This window comes from Elgaria multicarinata, chromosome 1, assembly GCF_023053635.1.
Source record: "Elgaria multicarinata webbii isolate HBS135686 ecotype San Diego chromosome 1, rElgMul1.1.pri, whole genome shotgun sequence".
Classification (NCBI taxonomy): Eukaryota; Metazoa; Chordata; class Lepidosauria; order Squamata; family Anguidae; genus Elgaria; species Elgaria multicarinata.
This window is the reverse complement of record NC_086171.1, coordinates 139421607-139445359: the sequence shown is the minus strand read 5'-3', so window position 1 is coordinate 139445359 and position 23753 is coordinate 139421607. Positions and strand designations below refer to the sequence as shown.

At 41.5% G+C, this 23753-nt stretch overlaps 1 protein-coding gene and 1 pseudogene across 1 annotated transcript in view; one reads left to right on the top strand and one right to left on the bottom strand.

Annotated features, from left to right (window-relative positions):
* IL23R (interleukin 23 receptor) overlaps positions 1 to 23753 on the top strand; it is a 68936-nt gene that overhangs the window by 7558 nt on the left and 37625 nt on the right. The window contains exons 3-5 of the mRNA XM_063134511.1: positions 12701 to 12829; positions 16601 to 16885; positions 18332 to 18455. Of these exons, the coding sequence (XP_062990581.1) occupies positions 12701 to 12829; positions 16601 to 16885; positions 18332 to 18455 (538 nt within the window). The remainder of the gene's footprint in view (positions 1 to 12700; positions 12830 to 16600; positions 16886 to 18331; positions 18456 to 23753) is intronic.
* LOC134413547 (5S ribosomal RNA) lies at positions 22065 to 22183 on the bottom strand (annotated as a pseudogene).

Sequence of the window (23753 nt, the reverse complement as noted above, 5' to 3'; positions counted from 1 at the left end):
CTGCCATACCGTAACTTTTCAAGGTGGTTAGGTGAGCCCTGGCCACGACATCACGTGTCAAGGACCTAACAATATACCCAAGCCTCAAGAAAACCCCATGAAGAGAGCCCCCAGGTGAGGTGCAGTGCAACTGAGTGGCTACAAGTGAAAGGGCCCCTTTCTGTAGTGACACCCCAGATATGGAATATCCTCCCTAGGGAGGTTCACCTGGCACCAACTTTAATGTCCTGTCAGTGCAAAGCAAATGCCTTTCTATTTTCTCCAGCCCCTAAAACATTTTAAAACAGTTTTAGCTCTTACATTTTATCCTCTGCTCTTTTTATTTTAATTTGTTTATTTTAAGGATGCATCACATTTTATCATATTACTCTTTTTATTGTTGCATTTTGAAAACTTGATTTTTAACAACAACAAAAACACCCTGCAAATAACCCTGAGAACGTTTATTAGAGAGTGGCCTATACATATTGAAAATAAATAAATAAATAAATAAATAAATAAAATAAATAGTCTGATTTATAAATGAAAATAGGGCAGCCAGGAAGATAATTCTTTCAAAAAGGGAACTAATGCAGAAATTAAGTCCTACAACTCCCAGCACTCTCCAGCCAACTTGCATAAGGATTGAACCCTAAAAGGACAGCAATCAACCCTGGTTTTTTTTTAGCGTTTACTGTTTTAAGAATGTTTGCTGCTGTCATTATTGTTTTTACTGTCTTTTCGTATCTTATGTATTTTATATTTACTGTTGTTCCCTGCCTCGATCAGAATGGAGAGGCGAGTAAGAAATATTATTATTATTATTATTATTATTATTATTATTATTATTATTATTATTATTAGTTTTTTGTAATGTGTTTTATTGTTGTATGCTGCTTTGGAAGGGCTCCTACCCTGAAAGTTGACCAAGAAATGTTTTAAATAAAATAACTCCTCCAATTTTTCAAAACAGAGAAGAGCTTGGGTTGGATCTTATCCACAGCAGCCCCTTGAGCCCCCTGAAATTGCGAGAGAGAGAGAGAGAGAGAGAGAGAGAGAGAGAGAGAGAGAGAGAGAGAGAGAGAGAGAGAGAGTCAGGGGACCCTGTTGAATGGAGTGAGCTCTATGGTGGTGGTGGGGCTGTGCTCTCCGAAAACTGGGCAGAAGCAGCTTCCCTCCATTTAGGGAAGGCAGATCCTGGATCCAACCCATTGGGTGGGTGTGGGGGGGGGGATGTTACAAGTTTGTACTGGGCTCAAATTACTTTTAATTTATTATTACATTTTATTTATTATTACTTTTTTTTCCTCTTGAAAGGAATCCATGGTTGTTTACATGGTCTCCCTCCTCTCCGTTTTATCCTCACAATTATCCTGTGAGGTAGAGTCAATAACGGTCCTGAAGTCACCCAGTGGGATTCATGACTGGTTGGGGACTATACCTCGGATCTCCTGAGTCCCACTCCAGCACTAAAACCACTACACCATGCTGAGTCTCAGTGCTTGGGCACCAACCCCCATCACTACAAGTTCAATGTAACATGCGAAATGGGTGAGGGGAGCTGAACTCTCCCCCTTCCCTTGCTTGATCTCTCAATGCTCTGTAGTTGCAAGGATTTTTCTTCTATAAGGAAACTGATTACAGATGTAAACAGGACAGGGGGGCGGGGGAAGTCGCTGAAGCGATTAAATACGGAGAGTTAAGGTAGGAGAGAGAGGGCGTGAGCTCCTCTCTCCTATACAGATCTTTCCTTGCAAAAATATCACCTTCCATTTTACCTCTTCCTTTTTGTGTGGATGAGGCAGACACATGAATAAGTACAGTGAGCCTGAGGAGCATGGTATCAACACTACATGCATGAGATCCATCCCTCTGTCACTGCAAGTAGGTCGGCCCAGGCCTTTGGACCTTTCCTCAGCTCCTTGGATGCTCCAGCAATGGATGCTAGGCACATCATAAAAGTTCTGATTATTTTGCCCAGAGAGCTTTGGTATTGGGCAGTATTTATTTATTTATTTATTTATTACATTTCTATACCGCCCAATAGCCGGAGCTCTCTGGGTGGTTCACAAATAAAAATAATTAATCGAAAGTCATAAAAATGCAAGTGAGAAACATACATTTCAAAGCTGAATCAAAACTATTCCTATTGCCTACATACTTACCTCAATCATGTCATATTTGCTCAGTCTTTTCTTCTCATACCGTTTCATAAAATCAAGTTTTACGTGTACTCTGTGGGCCATGTTTATTGTTCATTCCCTATGGAAAAGAGGTAGGTGTTGTTGTTTTAAATACAATTGGGAAAGCAAGGAAGAATGAGTAGCAAGAATGAATCTGATTTGCAGAGGAATGCAAAGTAGTTCACTTTTTCTTAGGGATACTATAGTATTTCTGGCCATTGACCATGCTGTCAGGAGCTTCTGGGAACTGAACTCCAAAACATCTGGAGATTGGCTTCTGCCCACCTCTGCTGTAGACAATCAGGTTCACCAGCCTTTCTGCATATGAATTTAGTCATACAGTATAAAGCTGACCTCTCTGACAATATATCCATTGTTTCATATGAACAAGTGTGCTAATACTATAATGCTGAAATATACTTAGCCCAATGCAGTGATTTGATTTAAAGTTATGGGAAATGCTAGTGTACAGGCAGAGCTGTCTTGCTTGGAAAGACTGCCCCATACACACCAATGGAGGCAGATCCCTGTACATTGCATAATCCAACAAGATGGGAACCCCAAAATAGGCCAGCAAGGGTAGAAAAACAATGTGCTGCAACCAAGTAGGGTCTCAGGGAGGGACCATAGCTCAGTGGGTAGAGTACATGCTTTGCACAGAGAAGAGGCTAGGTTCAGTTCTCAGCATCTCCTGGTAGATTCTGCCTGAAATCATGGAAAGACACTGCCAGTGTTGACAACACAGCCAGGGCTAGATAAACTAATGGTCTGACTCCGTATAAGACAGCTTCCTGTGTTCCTAAGAGGCGGCTGTATGGTCAGCATATTCAAATCTGAAAATGTATTTATTCTGAATTTCCCTGTTGCTCCTATGTCCTGCTTGTGGGCTCCTAGTTGACAGCTGGTTGGCCACTGTGTGAACAGAGTGCTGAATTAGATGGACCCTTGATCTGATCCTGCGCGGCTCTTCTTATGTTCTTATATTGCCCGATGAAGGACTATATCATGCATATTTTCTGTCATTTACCTCCATTGTTTTCTACTCTTGATTACCACATTTATTTGCATTGATGGACCTTGTGCCCTCTAGATGTTTTAGACTTTAACTCTTTCAAGCCCCGGCCAGCACAGCAAATAGGCAGGAATGCTTGGAGTTGTAGTCTGAAACATTTGGGGGGCACTAGGTTTGGGAAGGCTACTGTAAAGTAAAGCAGGCTCCAGGACTGGAAGATTGGATTCTCCTCTGGCCCATAGTTTAGAACCTAGTTTCCACTAGCACAACCTCATTTGTGCTAGCTGAATAACAAAGTTGGATACTGCCCATAATTTGCTATGACGTTTACAAAACATTTTTACAGAGAAACTTGGAGCTTTCATTATGAAATGTAAACAAAGACAGAAGGGTTTTCTGGCTCCTGAAAAGGTATTGGTGTTATTTGTTTATAGGAATGTATATTCAAATACTAGCAAACAGTCCCGGCTTCGCACAGGTTGAAAAGAGCCCTTGGTTTGATACAACAAAGGCTTACACATCTGTCAGAGTTGGATGCAGTGAAACCTTCAATCAAAGTTATGCAGCTGCCAGAGTTGGACACATTATGCCTGCCTGGGCCCCTAGGCACAGCCTCTGTGCCCTGGTTACCCCCATAGCCCTTTGTGGGAGGGGTCTGTTTTGTTCTTCATCTCCTGAAGACTGTCTTGAGCTCAAGAAGACTGTCTTGAGCCATGACTCCCTTCTTCTCCATTCTTCCTTCTCTTCCCCCTCCCACCACACCAATTGCCAACATTCTCCTTCTGTTACCTGGGCAACTCCCTCCCTCGCCCTGCCCCCTGCTGTATCTATCTGAATTTAATTTCTGCTCCTTCTACATTATTCCCCCCTTTCCATACAATTTTTTCACTAAGCCTATAACCATCCTAGATATAGATATAACAAATCACTTCCTTTTATATACATAGAAGATGGATTAGGAATGTTGGCTTGTATCCATTGTTAGTCTAACTTGCCCCATTCATTTCAATACATTTACTCTAAGTTGGACTAACATTGGATACAACCCATTATCTGCTCTCTCCTATTTTTTCTGAAAGCTTCTAATGCTAGATTTTTATCATTCCTATTCCTTTCAGAATTGAGGTTTTAATAGCACTTAACACAATAAAATTGCTGAATCAGTAAGAAAGTATGCTTTACATAGTTTACATTTCATGTAACCTATTTTAAAATAACACACATTTTGTCTTGACTCAGCAAAATGTTTACCAACTAAGACCATGAAGCAATATTATAGATTTTAATACTTATTTTAAAACTAAACCAAACTAAGGCTGCTTACTAAGAAGCTTATCCTTGTCCCCTCTGCTGCTAAGGTACTGGGCCTATTGCTCCCAATGATATAATGCAAGGAGTTATCCACTTGTCCATAGAATCTTTCAATAAAAAGATTCTGGCAAGTTCTGAGCTTCAAACTGGGGCCAAATCTATACCAAGCAGGATATAGCACTATGAAAGTGGTATGAAAGCGGTATATAGTATGTGTCAATGAGCACCAACAGTTGTCAGTGCACTTCAATACCGCTATAAAGCAGTAGCGTGGCTCCTGCCTCTTATATACTACTTTCATACCGCTTTCATAGTGCTATATCCTGCTTGGTGTAGATCTGGCCTGAGAAGCATCAATTTTTTTTAAAAAAAAACTTATATCATTAGAAAGCAAACAAAACCTCTACTTTCTCCAGTTAATTTTCATGCAGGAATCATAGGATATACAACGCAGATAGTATTGGGGCATACTAAGAACCGAGTTGTTCCTTCACTATTAAGGATAGTCAATTTATACCAGAATAAAGAATGTTGTCTTGAAGCTTAAATTGCTCTGTTCCCGGAATCAGTGCTGTAAGTAAGGCCCTTTGGCGTAACCCCACAATTGATTATATTGCATATGTCTGGATTAGTATGACTGGTAAGTATGGAATGTTAGAACTGAGTGGATGTGGTTTATGATGTAATAGATGTGGGGGAAGGACTATATATAAGGAGAGTGTTGAGAGTTTGTGGGGGAGTTTGAGTATGAGTGCCTGTGGGGGAGTTGTTTATTTGTAGAGTCTAGGGATTTATGATTGCTGTAAAGAGAGTGAGGTGGTTGGTGTGTGGAGAGTTTAAATTAGGCAGGGTTTAAAGTATTATATTTTATTTAAAGCTTTTAAACAACAATAAACATATTATTTTGTTAGCTACCAAATACCACGTTGCAGCTTGGCATTATTTACCTGCCTTACAGTTATTAAATACCCACACCAGATTATACCTACAGTGTATTTAGAGCAGATCCTATATATAACCTGTTTCCCTTATAGCTAGGGGAAAGGTTTTAATTAACTCTCCCTCAGGTTTTCAAGTTGTGGTGCTCGGCCTGAGAAGAGTTTATGTGACGGGCCTAGTGTAAGGGTCTGTTATGTCACAAGCCCAGCTAAGATCAAGACGTTTTAAGGGCCTTGCCCTTATAAGCTACCTAACATTTTTTTTTATGGGGGGGGAGAGAATTTCACAGGAATCTAGAAAGCAATTTGTGATAAGAACAACAGGGATCCTTTTCGTTGCAACACCTCTCCGTGTGCCTTCTGTGGCATAACCACAAAGTGTCCTCTGAATGTCACAGTCTGTTAGAACTTCTCTATTCTCATTCTTTCATCATCATTGGCTAAAACTATGGTGACCAACCCAGGTTCCGCAAGACACAGGCCTGCATTGTAATGAATGTCACATGAGCAGGAATGAGGAAGGGAAGAAGTTTTTTTTAGGGGGTTGGGGTTTTTCTAAGAAATGGGAAGGCAATTTTCTTCACACATTTTTACTGCCAAAAATAAATTGAAGGAAGCCTTCAAAGTAGAAATGCTTATCTTTGAGCACACTATTTTTAAGTTCATCTTCAGCCTTTTCCAGTGAGATAAATGTGGTATTAATGTTTTGCTCGTCAGTAAATAATCTGCATTGTATAACAACACAGGACTCAATGACTTCAGGTATTTATAAAATATACCCATGTATGCTGTTATGTCTGAAAAATCATGCATGTGTCAGTTTTGCTGCTATTGCACGTGCTTGAAAATCCTTCCAAGCTGCAATTTCAAAACATATAGCAGTGGTCTCTATGAAGAGCTGCTGACCTTTAGCCAGTTCATGTAGCTTTGTTTTGGAACAGTGGCTTGATCTGCAACAATCATTACCAGGATCCAACGTAAGTGACTGACTGGCTACATATGAAGTGATTGCGTCAATCAACCCTATGTGATGGAACATGCTAGAGGGACCTGTTGAGTAAGACTTTGGGGGGAAATGTTTTGAAATACTTTCCTCTAGCTTTTTATATATACAATTACTATCAGCCTGCTGTGTTCCTAATTAATTTCGATTGATGTTGATTGTGTGTATCAAGTGTATCCCGTGTTTGATCACTGTGTTATGTTTAATGTAATTGGCTGTTACATCCTTTTGTGCAAATGTGTGTGTATGTGTGTACACACACACACACCCTGTGCAACAATTTGATTATATTCAGTGCTTTGCCAGCAGCCAGTGACTTGACCAGACCTAAAGCTGCACATAGTGTGAAAACATCCATTGTAATTCTGCTTGTAGCTTACACTGTAAGAGCAATGTCTGGTGGTGCAAGGAGCTGTCTGTCTGAAAGAACCCTCGGTAGGACTTCTGTAGTGCTAGGAGCCAGTGCCTGCTCCAGGTTTTTGAAGGTTTTTTCCCTGGACAAGATACCCTCAATGGGGGCCCTCGCTCAATGAGTCTACCTTTCCACTGCCATTGTCACCAGCTGCTATTGCTCCTCACTCTCTCATCATTGCTACCACTTACTTGCTTGACAGTCAGCGAGTCAGTGAGCAAGTAGGCACCTATCACTTCTCCTCTTCCTCCTCCCTGCCACCATTGTCTGGAGCAGAACGAGAGGCAGGTGAAACATCCAGGTTGCCATGGTGAAGAGGAGGAGCAAGTCCAGGGGGCTCTTGTCAATGGGCCCCTGCTGGGATGTGGGCCCTCAGCCAGTGCCCAACCATGCCTATCCTTGATACCAGCCCTGACCAGGACTGTGGCCAATTTTGATGACCATAGTGCTCCAAACTCATGTCAGTATAGTTAGAGAGAATTACAGAGCAACCTTTATATACATCCACTGTGAAGTAAGTCTCATAAAGTTCAATGGGGCTTTCTCCAAGGTAAATGTGGGGTGGCTAAATGCAAAAGAGGATCTTAACTCACTGAAATCCCCTCTTCTACACAATTATTTTAGGCATAAGAGCCCCATCTTCTTTTGCATTTGGATATAGGACTGCAGCCTTAGAGAACGTTATTCTGACTAAACTGATTATATTTTATCACACTGTTTTTCAAACCCTTAAAGGTTAGTTTTCTAGACAGCTACCAGTGTAGAAACGTGTCTGTCTGAGAGTGTAAGGATGCATCTTTAGATAGAAAAAAGCCCTACAACTCCTGGCAGGGCTGGCTGGGGCATGCTGGGAGTTATAGGGCTTTTTCCTGTTTAAACATACATAGGATTTGCATCTTAAGTTACTTTTGATCAAACTTTGATGTTGCAAAGGAGGTGGGAGGGGTCAGGAGAGAGAAGGCAGATTTTTGAGAGCTGTGGGTTTCCCCACAGGCTGAGTCACAGAGTAAAAGTTTCTTAAACTAGAAACAATAAGATGTTCACAAGTGATTGGTAATGTAGGTCATGGCTCACAAACTCCTTCCTTCTCCTTCTCTCTATTGGTTCATCTAGCAGAGAATTCTAAATGATGCACCTTCAAGGGGAAGGAAAGTTTCATTCTGCGACTTTTAGTAGTGAAATCAAGTCCAGCACATGAGCGGGACACATGGCCTGATGGAAAATAAGGTAGCTTCAAACAATTGATAAGACTAAACTCTGTACAATTTTTTCCTCCAGATCTTTGTTAACAGGATTGAAATACGTTTGATTTTCTACACTGTATTATAAATATGTGGGTCTGCATGTCTTATACTGCAGTTATAAATTATTTGTGATTGGTTATTTAAATCATGTCAGAGCATGCAATAAAGGAAGGTGCTTAGTTTAAGTTAAACATTAAGCTCATGTTTAAGTTGGTAATAGGGATTGTCTTGGCTTTCCTAAATGCTACAATTCTCCCTGTTTAACAGGAACATTCCATACTTTCTAGTACTTGTCTCTGTTAAAATACTTCTATTTCGTCCCTATTTTTTTTTTCGTTTGGGGAGTTGACAATGCTTTTAAAAATGTTTTATTGTGCACACCACCCCACTAAAATTCTTTTGATGACAGCTCCCTTAATTCTCTAATGCTGATGCATATAAATGCACACAGGTGAACATCAAATGCCAGCACACTGCTTCCTTTCTATTCCCTCCATAACTGCTTGTCCAGATAGCAAATGTGGCTGAACGTGTTTTGAGTTGTGTATATTACTAACCTAAGTACAACCTGGGATGCTTATTGGTTGAAACTTTTATTGTGCAATTGCCCTGTCTCATTCACAGAATTCTATCGAAAGTGGGGTGGGGGGTCCAGATGAGACATCTTCCACTTCTAACCGTCTCCCATGTTTTTCCACCTCTTCTCCTGTCTCTCTCCCACTCCAATTACCTTTAAGAAGGAAAAGATGGAAGAACTCACAATGTCTTTTGATTAGTAGTGCTAGGAGCTGTCCATCTGAAAGCACCCCAGATCTATTGTAAGAGTAAATATTCTTTCAAACCTCATTGAAAATAAAGGTGACTGCATACTCTCCAACTGTTCCAGGGACCGTCCCTATTTTGTTACCTGTCCCTTGAAAATTGCTTTTTCTATTTTATCCCTGCTGTTGTTTATTGAGGATGCCTTGTTAACATTTTGTTAATATGACTTGCTGGGGTGGTGGATGCATTTTGTCTCTCGTGCACATGCATATAAAATGCACGCACATTAACACTAAATGATCAGGAAGCTGGAACAACTCCCCTATGAAGAAACATTCATGGAGCTCTTTAGCTTAGAAACAAAGCAAATCAGGAAGGGACATGACGGAGGTGTATAAAATTATGCATGGTGTGAAGGAAGTGGATAGGGAAAAGACCCTCCACAAAAAAATAGCATTAGAACCCAGAGTCACCCAACGAAACTGAATGGTGGGAGATTCAGGACAGATAAAAAGAGTTTTTTTCTCACACAGAGCATAGTTAAACTATGGAATTTTCTATTTCAAGATATATTGATGGCTACCAATTTGGATGGCTTTAATGGGAAATTAGATAAATTCATGGAGGATATGGCTGCTAGTCATGATGGCTATATTGCCTCCAGTATCAGAAACAATATACCTCTGAATACCAATTGCTGGATATCACAGGTGAGAGGGTGTCTCACCTGTACTGCTTGTGGGCTTCCCATGGGCATCTGGTTGGTCTCTGTAGGGAATCCTAGTCTAGATAGACCTTTGATCTGATCCAATCTCTTCTCACGTTCACTGGGTGTTATGAGCAGGCCCCTATTTTTATTTGTGAAATGTTGGAAAGTATGCAATTATTTTCAGTTTACTGACACCTGCTGCTTCAGAAGTCAGTATTGGCCTGGTTATTGGAGGGTAAAGGAATGCAGGCAAAAGGAGCCTTCTTTAATGGACAAGGAGATATGCAGTAACCTTGGCGTGAGAGTAGTAGATATTGAGAATACACAAGTGTTGTCATTTTCATCTGTAAAATATTGGAGGCTATGATGGTACTTCACCTCATTACCGTCTGTTCCAGGTTTATTCCCTGAAGACACCCTCAGTGGACCACTTAACCTGGAAGAGAATGCACCCTAGATGTCAGTCTTTACTAGGGACAGTCCCTATTTTCTGGTCTTTATTCCCGATAAAACACTTTCTCTGTTTTGCCATTTGGTGAGATTAGGAGGATTCCTTGAAATTTTTGTTAAGGGCCATAGCTCAGTTGCAGAGTACCTGCTTTGCGTGCAAGATGGCCCTGGTTCAATCCCCAGCATCTCCAGGTAAGTCTGGGAAAGATGTCTGTCTGGAACCCTGGAGAGCTGCTGCCAGTCAGTGTAAACAATACTGACCTAGTTTGATCAGGGCAATGTCTCTGTGTAAGGCAGCTTCTTATATTCTTAGTGGCAGTGCTGTTAGAGCATAATATAAGCCAGAGGGGAAATAGGGTATCCCTCATATTTATGTTGTTCCACTCATTCCCCAGCAGATTGCAATGAAAAAGGTCTGAAATCCCAAACACAATTCTCACTGTAGCCAGCTGATTAATTTCTATGGGGCTTGGAGATTTTGCTGGCAAATTCTGCCTATAGCCTGCTATGCTACTTATATTCAATGAAACATAAAGCTCCATCTGACGAGTGTTTTATTGCATGTTCGTTACTGGGCACTCACGGATTCCTCGGAGGTAACTCACATGACGTCATCTGCCTCTCTCGCACGCCTTCTTGTGCCACAAGAAAAACCAGAAAAATGCTGAAATATTTTTTAAACCGAAGTTGCTGCCCTCTCCTGCTGTGTGTGGGAGAAGCAGCATGTTCACAACGAGGGACTGAATGGCCCTCGTGCACCTTGTTTACTTCCTGTTTGAAAACAGGAAGTAACTGCATGTCCACAGAGAAGTGTTGGTAGCCAGCATTAGCCAGCGCTTCTTCCAAGCTGTGATGGAGCTTCTCATCTTCATTAAGATGTCAGTTACTGCTCTTATTCAAGTGAACTAGAGCCATTTACGGGGCTGATACCTTTTTGTGATGCACCACTATTGTGCACTTTCAGCTAGATTGTCTCGATGACCATCTAGTCCCTTCCTGAGTTTGATTTTATGAAAATTGGAATGGATAACCCCAAAACTGGGAATAAAGTAGGAATTATCCATAGTTTTGTATAATGTTTGCATATGCTAATTTATATGAATAGATGCAAATTTCAAAGCAATTACCACAATGTAAACAAAAACACAATACATCTGACCATATTGTGGAAGACTGGCTGAGGTGATCTGTGTGCCTGCTCAGTCTGCTGTCTGGGTGCCAACTGTTGATGGGCGTCTTCAAGGCCCCTGCTTGCTATCCTTACGGTTCTTATCTTTGAACCAGACTTGGACTGGACAGCTGTTCATACACAGGATGCCTTCAAACAGAGGATTAGACTGTCAGCCTTTCAAACAGAGGACTGTCCACTATAAAGTAGGCTGCATGGTCACCCTAACTGGGAGGAGGATTATGGTTGAAATGATAGTAGCAACAAAATTAATCTATGAAAAGATCCATGAAGTGAAGCAGTTCTGGGGAACACCAGCAGAGAACTGAAACCCAGAGTAGCAGCCATTTTGAGTTCAATATGATTTGTACAATGTTTTGTTCCATACGTCAGGCATGTGTGGCATCACTTTACAAAGTCTGAAGCGGCAAACATTGCAGTGGTGAATAGATTGCATATATATTAACAATGGGCCCGTTCAGACAACACTGAGGGCTCTGTGATTAGCTTAACTATGCTTCTCTGTGGTTAGCACTAACCACAAGCCGGACGCTTGCACACGACACTGTTAACCCTGTCCGGTTCCCAGTTTCCTTAACCACATGCTAACCACAAAGCAGTTAGATGAGTGCCTGAGTCCTCCGAATGCTCCGCCCTGTATCCCGTCAGTCCTTGCGCTAAGAGAGCCAGCAGTTGTGCAATTTAGGCCACTCTCTACTGCTAGCTTTATGATTTCGGCCCCTTAACCACAGACGACACCTTAAGCCAAAGTTAATGCTTCTAACCCTGCTGCAGAACAGGGTTAGTGAAGCCAAACACAAAGTAGTAAGCAGAGGCACCTGGTTAAGGAAAATATATATTAGATGACACCGTTAACCCTACTGCTTAACTCAAAACCCTTAACCAGCAGGATTAATGGTGTTGTCTGAATGGGGCCAATGACTCAGTCATTTTTAGGGAGGTCTGCTGTGCGTCACACTTCAAAAACTTAAAGCCAAACCAGACATTGTGTATACTTAAGCAATTAACATACACATTTCAGTTTCCTCGATACTTCTGAAGATGTCTCCGTACATTAATTCTACATTTGACTTGAAATCTAGATACCAGGCTATTTCCACATGACCAAGGGAACTTTTAGGCACTGCTAGTCTCTCAATATTGCCTCCCCAGCTTATCTTCAAATAGACGTATATTTATATAGCTACCAATTAGCAGAATTATATTAAGTATGAATGAATGTATTTAAAAGTTATCATAGCCTACTAATTCTCATAGTATGCATTTAGAAGTTATCGTAACCTATTGAAACACTCAGAGCTGTGTTGAATTTGTTAAGGAAAAGGATGTAGAATTAACTATAGAGATAAGAATGGATAAAGAAACTAAATTTCCCAAATCAAGCACATCCCTTCTAATTTATTAGGTCTATGTTCAATGTTCTATCAATGGCGTTTTGGAGAATATTTTTTCTTTAAAAACTGTGGTTTAACAGAGAAAACTCCTAACACTGTTTCCTTTGTTTTTAGGCAATGCCCTTTTTCTGACATCCAACACCTTTTCAGTGATGGTTACACCTAAAGTGTTGGTAGTCTTATACATACTCTTCTGCAAGATCTACCAAGTCATTCTTTCTGATACCTGTTCAGCAGGTGAAGGTAAAGCTAAATATTATTTCTCAACAGAGACTGGGAGACAGTAAATGACTAGATTTTACAACTTTGCTATCAGCTTGCCATGTTTCTTTTAAGGAAGCAATATCAAAATGATTAAGAAAATATTCTTAAAAAAATCAATATTCAATGGGCAGTATCCAACGCTGCCTACGTGCCAACAGGACCCACCACTAGCACCTCCTGAAGCAACCAGAAAGAAACCAAGCAGTCATTTACTGAATGGAACCAGTCTGTGAAAATAGCAAAAGGGAACTCCACTGCCATGTTGGGTTGCTGTAGGAAGCACTGCCTGCCTGTTGTGATAGTGGTGGGTCCCACTCATGCAACATACTCAGTAAAGGCACAGCATTTGATACTGCCCATAGAGAAGGGCATTTGAATAAACATGCATGGGATTGGACTTTATGGCAGAACAGTAGACTGATCCAGGCACAGAATAGATCAATGCAGATGTCAGTCTCAAAGGTTTCTGTGAAATAGTTGGGCTAATTGAGAGCACCATTACTGTGGGTAGAATAACCCCTAATACCAGGGGTGAGGGTGGGCACTGAGCAGATGATTAGTTTTCATTCAGCAAGAATGCTTGATTACCATATTCTTTCACTTGAAAACTGTACTTGATTGAGTAATCTGGATGACTAAAGGCCTGGGATTTAATTTTCCACATTCATAGGCAAACAGAACAAATGTGATGGGTTCTTTGCTAAAGGCCAAGAGACATCATATTATCAACATAGAGACTTCCATCTTCTCTGATACTAGGTCTCAGTGAAAGGAATAAAAATTCCATGCCAACTTATTTGGGCATCCAACTTACAGTTTACATATGTGTATCTGTCAACTTTATGCAAAAGCAGAGATCTGGTTAGAGAGTTCCCAATACCTTTTAGATTGCCACTGGGTTCTCACAATGCATTAACCCACCATGGGTTATTGTGTTGTCTGAACACAGTGAATTTCCCCCAGGGTGGGTTAACATGTTGTCTAAGCAAAGTGTGTTTTCCACAGGGTGGGTTGCTGTGTTGTCTGAATGCAGCACATTTCCCGCAGGGTGGCTTGTTAACCATGCATTGTGGTTTATTTTCTCGAACAAGCCACTTCGAAAACCCATAGCTTCTTGTTGGGTTGTTCAGGCAGATCTCTAGCCTGATTTGAAAAATACCAGTTGGACTTTCGGTTCAGGGTGGTTAATAAAACACTGCATGATTAATGAGCAACCCCTGGAAAACATGCTGCATTCAGACCACACAATAACCCAAGGTTCAACAACCCACACTGAGATGGTTAATGTGTTGTGTGAACCCAGCGCATATGGATCTACAGGAGCCAGTGTTGGGTTTTCTGCTGTGGGGGAACTCTGCTTCCCCTTTGCTCCTCATTTGCCCCAAAGATTACCATCTTTCCCCCAATACTTCGGGCAAGCTTTTGGCTTCATTTCTTTTCTTTTTTTAATTGTCCGGTATGTGTATGGCTTAAATGTTTATTCAGCATCCTTTGTTTGTTTGAAGCCAATCTGTTTTGTTTGGTCAATTTGAAATGCTCCTTCCAAGTCGGAGTAGGGAAATGGCTTTGCGATTATCACAAGCCCAGCCAATCAGCAATCTTTCCAGTTGGCTTCTGCTGGAAATGAAACTCCAGTTGTTCCTGTACTTGATTCTCTAAGGAAGTTTGTACGTCTAGCCAAAAAGGGGTGAATTCAGATCCACAGCGTACTCACCATTCATACTATGTATGTCTGTACCTAGTACTCCTTTGCTGCCTATGCTTCTGATTTTGAATTTCCACATTCCAGGCATGCTTCATCTTGGTCTGATTTAAGCATTATAGCTGCCACAGCAGGGAACATCAAGGAAAAAGGGAACATTTGATAAATTACTAAACATTATCTGTTCTTTGAGAATATGTATCCTCTAGATTGATGTACTCAAAGAAGATATGTTTGATAATTGGGCAATTGTCCGAAAAGGATCAAAGTTATCTTAAAGAAAGGACTGGATCTTAGGGGAACACATACATAGGCTGCAGTCCTATGCACATTTATCTGGAAGTAAACTCCATTGAACTCAGTGGGACTTACTTCTAATTATACATATGTAGGATTTATTACAAATAAGGTATTTTCTTTATAACTATGTGAGCCCAATCAACCATAAACTGCTTGCTTGAGCATATGGGATTCACTTGGATAGAGTAATTTGACAACAGTAGCCCCAAATTTAAAAGATGTTCATGTCGTTCTGAGAATATATGCTAGGATCCAACAGTTACATACTAATGCATAGTGAGTAGATAGTAATGCAAGCTAAAAGAGAAATGTGGTACAGATACACCTTTCTAGGAAGAGCATCCTGTCAGCACTGATATTATTCTGAAAAATAAATTTATCAGTACTGAGGCAGATCTCTAGCCTGATTTGAAAAATAGCAGTTGGACTTTTGGTAACTCAAGTCATAGTGCTATTTCCTTTTTGATCAAAATCATTTAAAAGATAATTCCCCCCTCAGTCATGTGTTTGTGGAAGTTGAATCTAAAATGTTCAGAATTAGCTGATACTTGTGTATTGACAGATTCCTTGCTATCTACTGGCTTAGACCTCCATTATGATGTCATCAGAAGCCAAACCTGCCAGACAGCTATTCAAGTTGCAGGAGTTCATGTTTCATCTAGTATTTGGCAGCCTTATGCCAGGAGGCTGATATAGTTCTACTCTCCCTCCTACTAAACACAGATGAAAACTGTACGAACCATCAAAATTAATAGTCTCTGCCTGGAGGGGATTTAGTGTCTATATTAGATTTTGAAGACTAACCCACCAGAGCACCAAAATTGCACCCAGAGCACAATTCATCAGACAACTGAGTTTCCAAATGTTGGCAGGATGGCCCAGAGTCAAGCTGTGCAGCAAAGCAGTTAGACTATCAGGTCTGTGCCAAATAATAACATGTACCACACACTGAGTAACCCATACCTTGGCACACTGAAAGAGTTGTATGAATTAAACGCCCAGAGAGCTTCGCTATTGGGAGTATAGAAATGCAATAAATAAATAAATTGGTCTTGAGTGGGCCCATTATTCATTGGAAAGCCACACCTGCAGATTAGTATTTAATATCAGTCATTTTTATAATAGGTTTACCGGGCAGCTTCTCACATTTATTTGAAAATAAATACAAGAAGGTGAACCGCAGTCCAAACAAGAGTGTAGTTGGTTGATAGCATAATGTTCACTAACATTTTATCTCTAGTAATGATCTCAGGTAGATTTTATCTCTGGTATTTTTTTGAGTGCAGTATCTCTTCTAGGGAACTCCTAGGCAATTCCTCCATGTGGGGTCCCTTAAGGCACAATCCTTCTAAATGTTTAGACAGAAAACATCCTACAACTTCCAGCATTCCCCAGCCCTTAATGAGATTGTGGAGCTAGCCTGTACCATATTTAGCATAATTGTTACTGCAGCCACATTCCTGTTTACAGACCATTTCATATCTAATTTAAAACATGTGTACATATGACTCACTTAGGCAAGGATTATATGAGCTGTTTGTGCTGGTTGTCATTCCAAAACTTCTTCCTGGAAAGTGCTATCCACCATCAACGCAACTGATTCAGTTTGTACTGCCTGCCTTACCTTTCACAGACTACATTAGATTTCAGGATTAGATGAGTACCATTGAAAGAATATGGCTTGATACTCAAAACAATTCCTAAGCGATTTACAGTAATTGGGTGTTGTTGTTTTCTCCCCTTCTCAGATTCTACACAGTGTTATGGGCATGTGTGGACAGAACCAGCCACGGTGATTCAAATGGGGCAGACTATTTCCATAAACTGTCATTCTGATAAAGAATTCTGTCAAAATGCCAATATATATATGGAAATAAATGACGTCCGTATCAACAACAAGCTGTCAGTGATAAACAAAACTACAGTTCAACTTCTGCTTCATGATTATAAAAATCCATTTTCTACAGTTATATGCAGCATCGAATGTCCTAACAAAAGGGTAGTCATATGTGGAACACAATTTTGCATGGGCTGTAAGTAATTTACGTGTATACAGCATGGGTTTTCTTCTAGATCAAGATAATTTCAATTAATTATGCATGGTGCGGAGAATGTGGATAGGGAGACATTTTTCTCCCTCTCGCAAAATACTGTCTTGTTTTAATTGGATTTTACTGTTTTAAAATTTCATATAAGTTTTAACATATTAATGGTTTAATTTGTTTTAGAATTGTACATTTATTGTCCTGTTTTATATGTATGATTTTATCTGTACGCCGCCCTGAGATCCTTGTGATATAGGGCGGGATATACATGTTTTAATAAATAAATAAATAAATAAATAAATAAATAACTAGAACCAGGAATCATCCCATGAAGCTGATTGGTGGGAAATCCAGGACAAATAAAAGGAAGTACTTCTTCACACAACGCATAGTTAAATTATGGAATTCACTACCACAAGATGTAGTGATGGCCACCAATTTGGATAGCTTTAAAAGGGAGTTGGATAAATTCCTGGGGGAGAAGGCTATCAATGGCTACTAGCCCTGATGGTTTTGTGCTACCTCCAGTATCTGAGGCAGTAAGCCTGTGTGCACCAGTTGCTGGGGAACATGGGTGGGAGAGTGCTGTTGCACCACATCCTGCTTTGTTGGTCCCTGGTCGATGGCTGGGTGGCCGCTGTGTGAACAGAGTGGTGGACTAGATGGACCCTCAGTCTGATCCAGTATGTCACTTCTTATGTTCTTAATTTGGGATAGTCACTGATTTATAGATAAGAATGACACTGTGGAGAGGAGGGTATCCCACAGTCGGGGAGCCACAACAGAGAAAGCCCTCTCCCTTGTCCCACCATAGCGTATATGTTGCATTGGTGGGATGCGAAGAAGGGCTCCTCCAAATGAAGAGAATGAACAGAAACTGATTTTATAGCATCTTCTAAAATGGCCAGTGTTGGCGACATACACATTTTGAAGGCTAGTTCAAAGAATATCATCTTGTAAGCAACTTTAAACTTTGTTCTTAGAACAATGAATTGTAAGATAACAAAGGATTGCATAATGGTCACAAAACATTTTAAATCTTCTCCTGACAGTCATTACATAAGACTGGTGGTCCCCTCCTGAACTACAGACCTGTAAGTGAACTCCATTCTTTTCAATGGAATTTGCTTCCACATTAAGTGTGCTTACGTTCATCACTCATGTTGCTCTCCCTTTATCTTCTTGGGGAAAAGAGCATTGTTGGACTTAAAAATATTTGCAAAAGGTGCAATTTAGGCTGTAATGCTGTACACACTTATCTGGTAGTAAGTCACATTGAACTCAGAGGGACTTAGTTATGAGTAGATATGCATGGGACAGTATTGTTTGAATAATAGATGCCATGGTAGAGTATTTGGTTACTGGAGAAGACACCCATTAACTATCTTTATGCATTTTGAATTCACATAAACGTGCATGCTCTGTAATTTGTAGATCTGCCTGACAAGCCGGCCAATTTAACCTGTGTCATACATGAGAATTCGAATAATATGACATGTACTTGGGACCCAGGCAAGGATACAAAATTAAACACTACCTACAATCTATCTTTGAAAAGGTAAGAAAATTGCTTGAGATATCTATCTCAAACCAGAAGTGTTGTATTAAGGGGCTTCTGTACCATGGTAAGCCATCTAAAAGCTCGGCAAAGGAAAAGTGAACCAGAGATTAAGACATCTCACAGGTTTGTTTCTCATTGTTTTGCATTCGTGCAATCTCTTTTTGGACATTTCCTCTAATAAGGTGCACAGCAATGCTCACCAGCTACTCAACAACAACACGTTCAAAATCAATATGCATCGGGTTTTACTATTATATCCCTCTCCCAACAAGATGGTGGTTGGGCTCACACAACACAACCCACGGTTCAGCAACAACTCACACTCAACCCATTCTCAACCCTGAATGTGGGTTGTCATGTTGTGTGAACCCACTGTGAGTGTCCAATGCTGGCAGCCAATGGACAGAACACAAGAAGAATTTGCCTCTACTTACTCCTATGGAAGTGCACTGCATGCTGCATAGGGAATTGCACAGTGGAGGTGGGGTTGTGGTGACAGGCTTCCTTTCAAGGCCTAAGCGAATAGCTACTGGTTAGTCAGCTGCTGCCTTTTCTGCCTCTTTGCTGGCTCCTGCCCCTTTAAGTTAGAGGCCAAGGAAGAGAGGATTGGGCTGCAGTGAAGGAGAGCTAGGCAGAAGATAAGAAGAATGGAGATTGTTTTTCTTTCTTTGCTGGAACAGAATTTTGTGTTTGGGGATAAATGAATCAAAGGGGAATTTATTTGGGGAGGCTCTGGATAGTAAATCAATTTGAGGGGATTCTAGCAATTGGGGGATAAATTTGCTGAAATAAATGTAGAGTGTGTAGGAAGTAAATTTGAGGGTGCTTTATATGGGAGAGTTGGAGGTCCATTACACCAGCTTTATAGTCTGCTGTTGCAGTGCATTGTATGCAAAGGACTCAGATGACATCGACCATGTCCTGCTGTGACTGCGGTTGTTCCCCACCCACCCCCAGTGTGTGGAAAGTCTAGTTCTTCCAGTAATGCGAAAGCACACCGCTCAAACTTCAATGTGCGTTTTCATACATCGTTTTCAACACAATGTTCTATGGGCGTGTTTTCAAGGGGCAGTATTGATGATGAAAGTGTGTTCAAGGGACAGTATTGATGACGAAAGAGAGGGGCGTGCCTTTTCTCCAGCAGGTTTTTTAAATTCCAGTTCAAATCCTTTTCTCCTGTTGCTTTCTGGATGCTAGGTTGAATGAAAGAACTGTCTATTGTACTTTCAGTCCTCCACCTTTGCTTCGTGACTTGCTTTTGGGAGGGGAAGCGAGAGGGGGATTCATTGGTAACATCATAGAGGGGGGAGTAAGGGAGGGTGTTCCTCACCTTCATTCCCTAGGAGGTTGAGAGCGGCTACCTGGCATGCTCTCTGGGCTGGTTTCCCCACTAAGGTGATAAACTGGACTGGGCGGGCTGCGTAGCTTCTCTCCCCTCCCCTTTCCCTGATGATGATGATGATGATGATGATGATGATGATGATGATTATATTTATATAGCACCAACAATGTACTTGGTGCTGTACAAAATATACAAATGAAAATAAAGGGGGGGGCTGCAAGTCATCCTCAATCCAAGGCTCTTATGTGGCTTACTCCCAAGTAAGCACATGTAGGATTGCAGCCGGACTCCCCCTCCCGTGAAGCAAGCCGACCCTTCCTTCCCGCCTTCCCTCAGCTCAGTATCCAAAGACGGAGAGGGGTTCGAGCCCATTGAAATGAACAGGATGCAACTGTGAATGAGTGTGCCCATGCACCTATGGTCTTGTGTGACAAGGGGAACGCTATGCAACCTCCAGTGGCAGCTGATAGGAGTTTTAGTTGATTAATCAATTAGTCTATGGATTAAATTTGCATGTGGGTTGTAAGCAGTCCTTCTGGAGCAAGAAGAGGTCCCATTGAACTCTACTCCTGAGTAGGCATAGTGTCCCAATGTCAGTAAGAATGAATGGAGGGGGAGTTGTCCACCTTCCAACAACCAATAAACTGTAAGGGGCAGGTACAAAGGAGATCAATGGGTGGAGGTGATGGCGAGAATAACAAGGTGAGAGTAAACCTCAGTGGGATAACAGCGACATGCAGCAGGTATTACAGGAAAGATGTAAAGACGCTTGGAACTTACAAGCGCACAGGTGTAAGTCCACAAGCTTTCATACACTATGGAAATGAGGGTGGATAATTCGAGGGTAAACCAGGGCAAACATGCAGGTGTGATGGAGTTTTTGAAGTTTGGGACCCAGACCCCACATCTGCCTTGTACTCTGCTTCTGACCTTGGGCCAAGTACAAAGCAAATTAGTGAGGGCTCAAAAGAGCAGTCTCATATTATGGGGCTCAGATCCCACCTCTGCCATGCATTCCCTTTGTGGCTCTTGTCTCCAGCTAGTTCAGCATTTTCTTCCCAACTGAGGCCATCCAAATGCCATTGGGAAACTTGCAGGAAGGATATGAGGGCATCAAAGTGCCTCAGATATTTGTTCTCCAATATCTGTTATTCAGAGCTATAATGCCTCTGAAAACAAAGGTAATGTTTAGCTATCACAGCCACATAGGAGATGTTTCCAGGTGCATTGTTGGAGTTGAACATGAAAGAGGAGCTTTGGATATGTGGAAACATGGGAAGTAGTAGTGCAAATGGTGTATCACGGAGGGACTCATAGTTCCCTCAGTTCCTTCAGGCCCCAGTCAGTCCCCACTCCTTTGGGATGCTGCTTTATGTGCACATCCCTGTCAACAGAATGGGATGCCTAGAGGCTGTTTCCAGGAATGAAAAACACCAACATTTGTTTTTAAATGGAAAGCAGCTGCAGAAGACTGCAATTTTGAGTGGAAGAGCAATGGGCATGACAGGGTGCTGAGTCCTTTTCCACCAGCCATTTTGTGGCACAAAATACTCCCCACTCAACTGGTTTAACCCTTGCAGAATTTCCATTTCTAAGTGTAACCTGGAGGGGATTTTTAATGGGGAAATGGATAGCAAGAAAACAGTTACACTTCCTGCCCTTCATGTGCTCAAAAATTGCAGCCTCCAGAATCTGATTTTCACTTAGAGGAAACCAAGAACATTGCTGGGGCTTTGTGACTGCATTTGCCTGTAACATCAAGTCTGCCCCTAAACTAGGTTAGTTGCAAGTTCAACCAAGAATGAAGCTATGACAGTGTCATAACTGATGTTGTGGTGCGACTATGCGGACTAAACCTGCGGTCAGAGGCAGCAACCACAAACCAAGCACACATGGTGCAGGTCTGATGAGTGGAAAGTTGAAGTGTCCTACTTACGTTTTCTAAAGACCTGTTCTTATTCTAGTCCAAGGAAATAACAAAAGAAACTCTTTTCTGTCACCCCTGACAGAAGACTTTGTTCTCACTCAATTGTGATCAGGCTGGAGGGCCTCAGGGAGTAGACCTCTTGTTTTACAGGTTACGTACTTCTTGAACACAAAAGATATGCCATAGCCATAATGCTGATACCAGGTGGTGTGGTGTGTGTGTTTTTTGCGGGGGAGGGGGGATGACTTCGATAAAAAGCCATTCATGCCTCCCTTCCCTTAGTGCTGGCCCTACCATTAGGCAGAGACGATGGCCTCAGGTAGTTTTTTTTTTTTTAAGCCTCCAGCACCCAGTATTCCCAGGCAGTCTCCCATCCAAGTACTAACCAGGCCTGACCCTGCGAAACTTCCAAGATCAGACAGGATCAGGTGCATTCAGGGTAGTGTGGCTGTAGGCTCCTCAGGTAGTTAATTATTGTAATTTTTACTCCCAGGGAGAGGTGCTTGTGGGATTTCTCTGTCTCAGGTGCCAAAATAACTAGCTTTGCGTAGTATTTTGACTTGGGAAAGGCGTGTGCCATTAGGCAGCAGAATATCTGGGCTGGCCCTTCCCTCCTTGTGTGTGTCCCCCCCTCCTTCTGACCCTATTGTCTCTGCCCCTCCACCCTCCCCTTTCCTATGTATCAATCCATATGGTCATCCATAGAGTGAGGGCAAGATGAATGGAGAGAGTGCTGCCCTTCTCTTGCTTCCGACACTTCACTCAGAGAGGAGAGATGAATAGGCAGTGGCATTATAGAAGAGAAGCAGCAAGGCCAGGTGGCTTCAGGAGCTGGCAGGGTGCACCCCGCTAGAGTTTGGGCCTCACTAAATGCCCAGTGATGCCATCCCTAATTCCAGCCCTGCATGGCGCGGTTCCAAAGAGGCCTTTGTGCATGGAAATCTTTTCCAAGCATGAAAGCTTTTCCCATTTCCTCTCACACTTTACAGAAAGTTTAGCAGGTTCCTCCAGCATTTAGGAATATTACTTCTGGGGGCTGCAGTGCCACTAAAAGGGGGTGGCTTCAAAGCTCCCAAACACATGCAGCAGGGTATTTGTGGTGTATAAGTCTTGGTTTATAAGTCTAGGTAGCCCGTATCTTTGTGAAGAGGGCTGTGTGCATATATGGGTGTGGGTGTGGCTGGCCACAGAAAGATGTACAATTTGAGATTTTGTTTAATAGAGTAATCTTCTAAAACACCTAAAATAATCTTACGCACAGGGCAGAACCAGTGATAGGATGGTTCATATCACAAACAACTTCTGGAAGTCCCCTCTGTTTCAAAAGAGGTTTGCATTGCAACATGAGGAGCTCCTGTTCAAGAGACCCAAGTCCCAACCCCCTATGATATGAGGGCCTTCAGTGTGGTGGCCCCCTTCCTATGGAATACCCTGCCTTTGGAGGTCAGGCAGGTGCCAAAGTTGTGTTGCTTCCTGTGCCTCCTGGAAACACTGATTTCAAGAAGCCTTCCTTGAGGCAGGATCTACACTACTTCTTTAAAACAGAACAGTAGTGACAACTGTTGGGGTCCGGGGCCAGATCTACACCAAGCAGGATATAACACTTTGAAAACAGTATATATAATGTGTCCTGGTCCCAAACAATTGTCAAAACCATTATAAAGCAGTAGTGTAGATCCTTCCCAAGATACACTACATATACAGTTTTCAAACTGTTTTCAAAGTGTCATATCCTGCTTGGTATAGATCTGGCCTGAGTGACCAGCCATGGTTTTACCAGAACTTGGTCTTATCAGAACTGTTTCCTTTTTAAAAATAGTATTTTCTGATATGGTGCTTTTATTCATTTATTCTTTTACCCTATCCAAAATCCTTTGGATGTGGAACAGTATACAAATATTATTATTATTATTATTATTATTATTATTATTATTATTAATAATAATAATAATAATAATTTTAAAAATACATTCTTGTGGGAGAGCGAAAGGGAAGAATCAGGGTGGTTCCATTTGGTGGCAGAGTC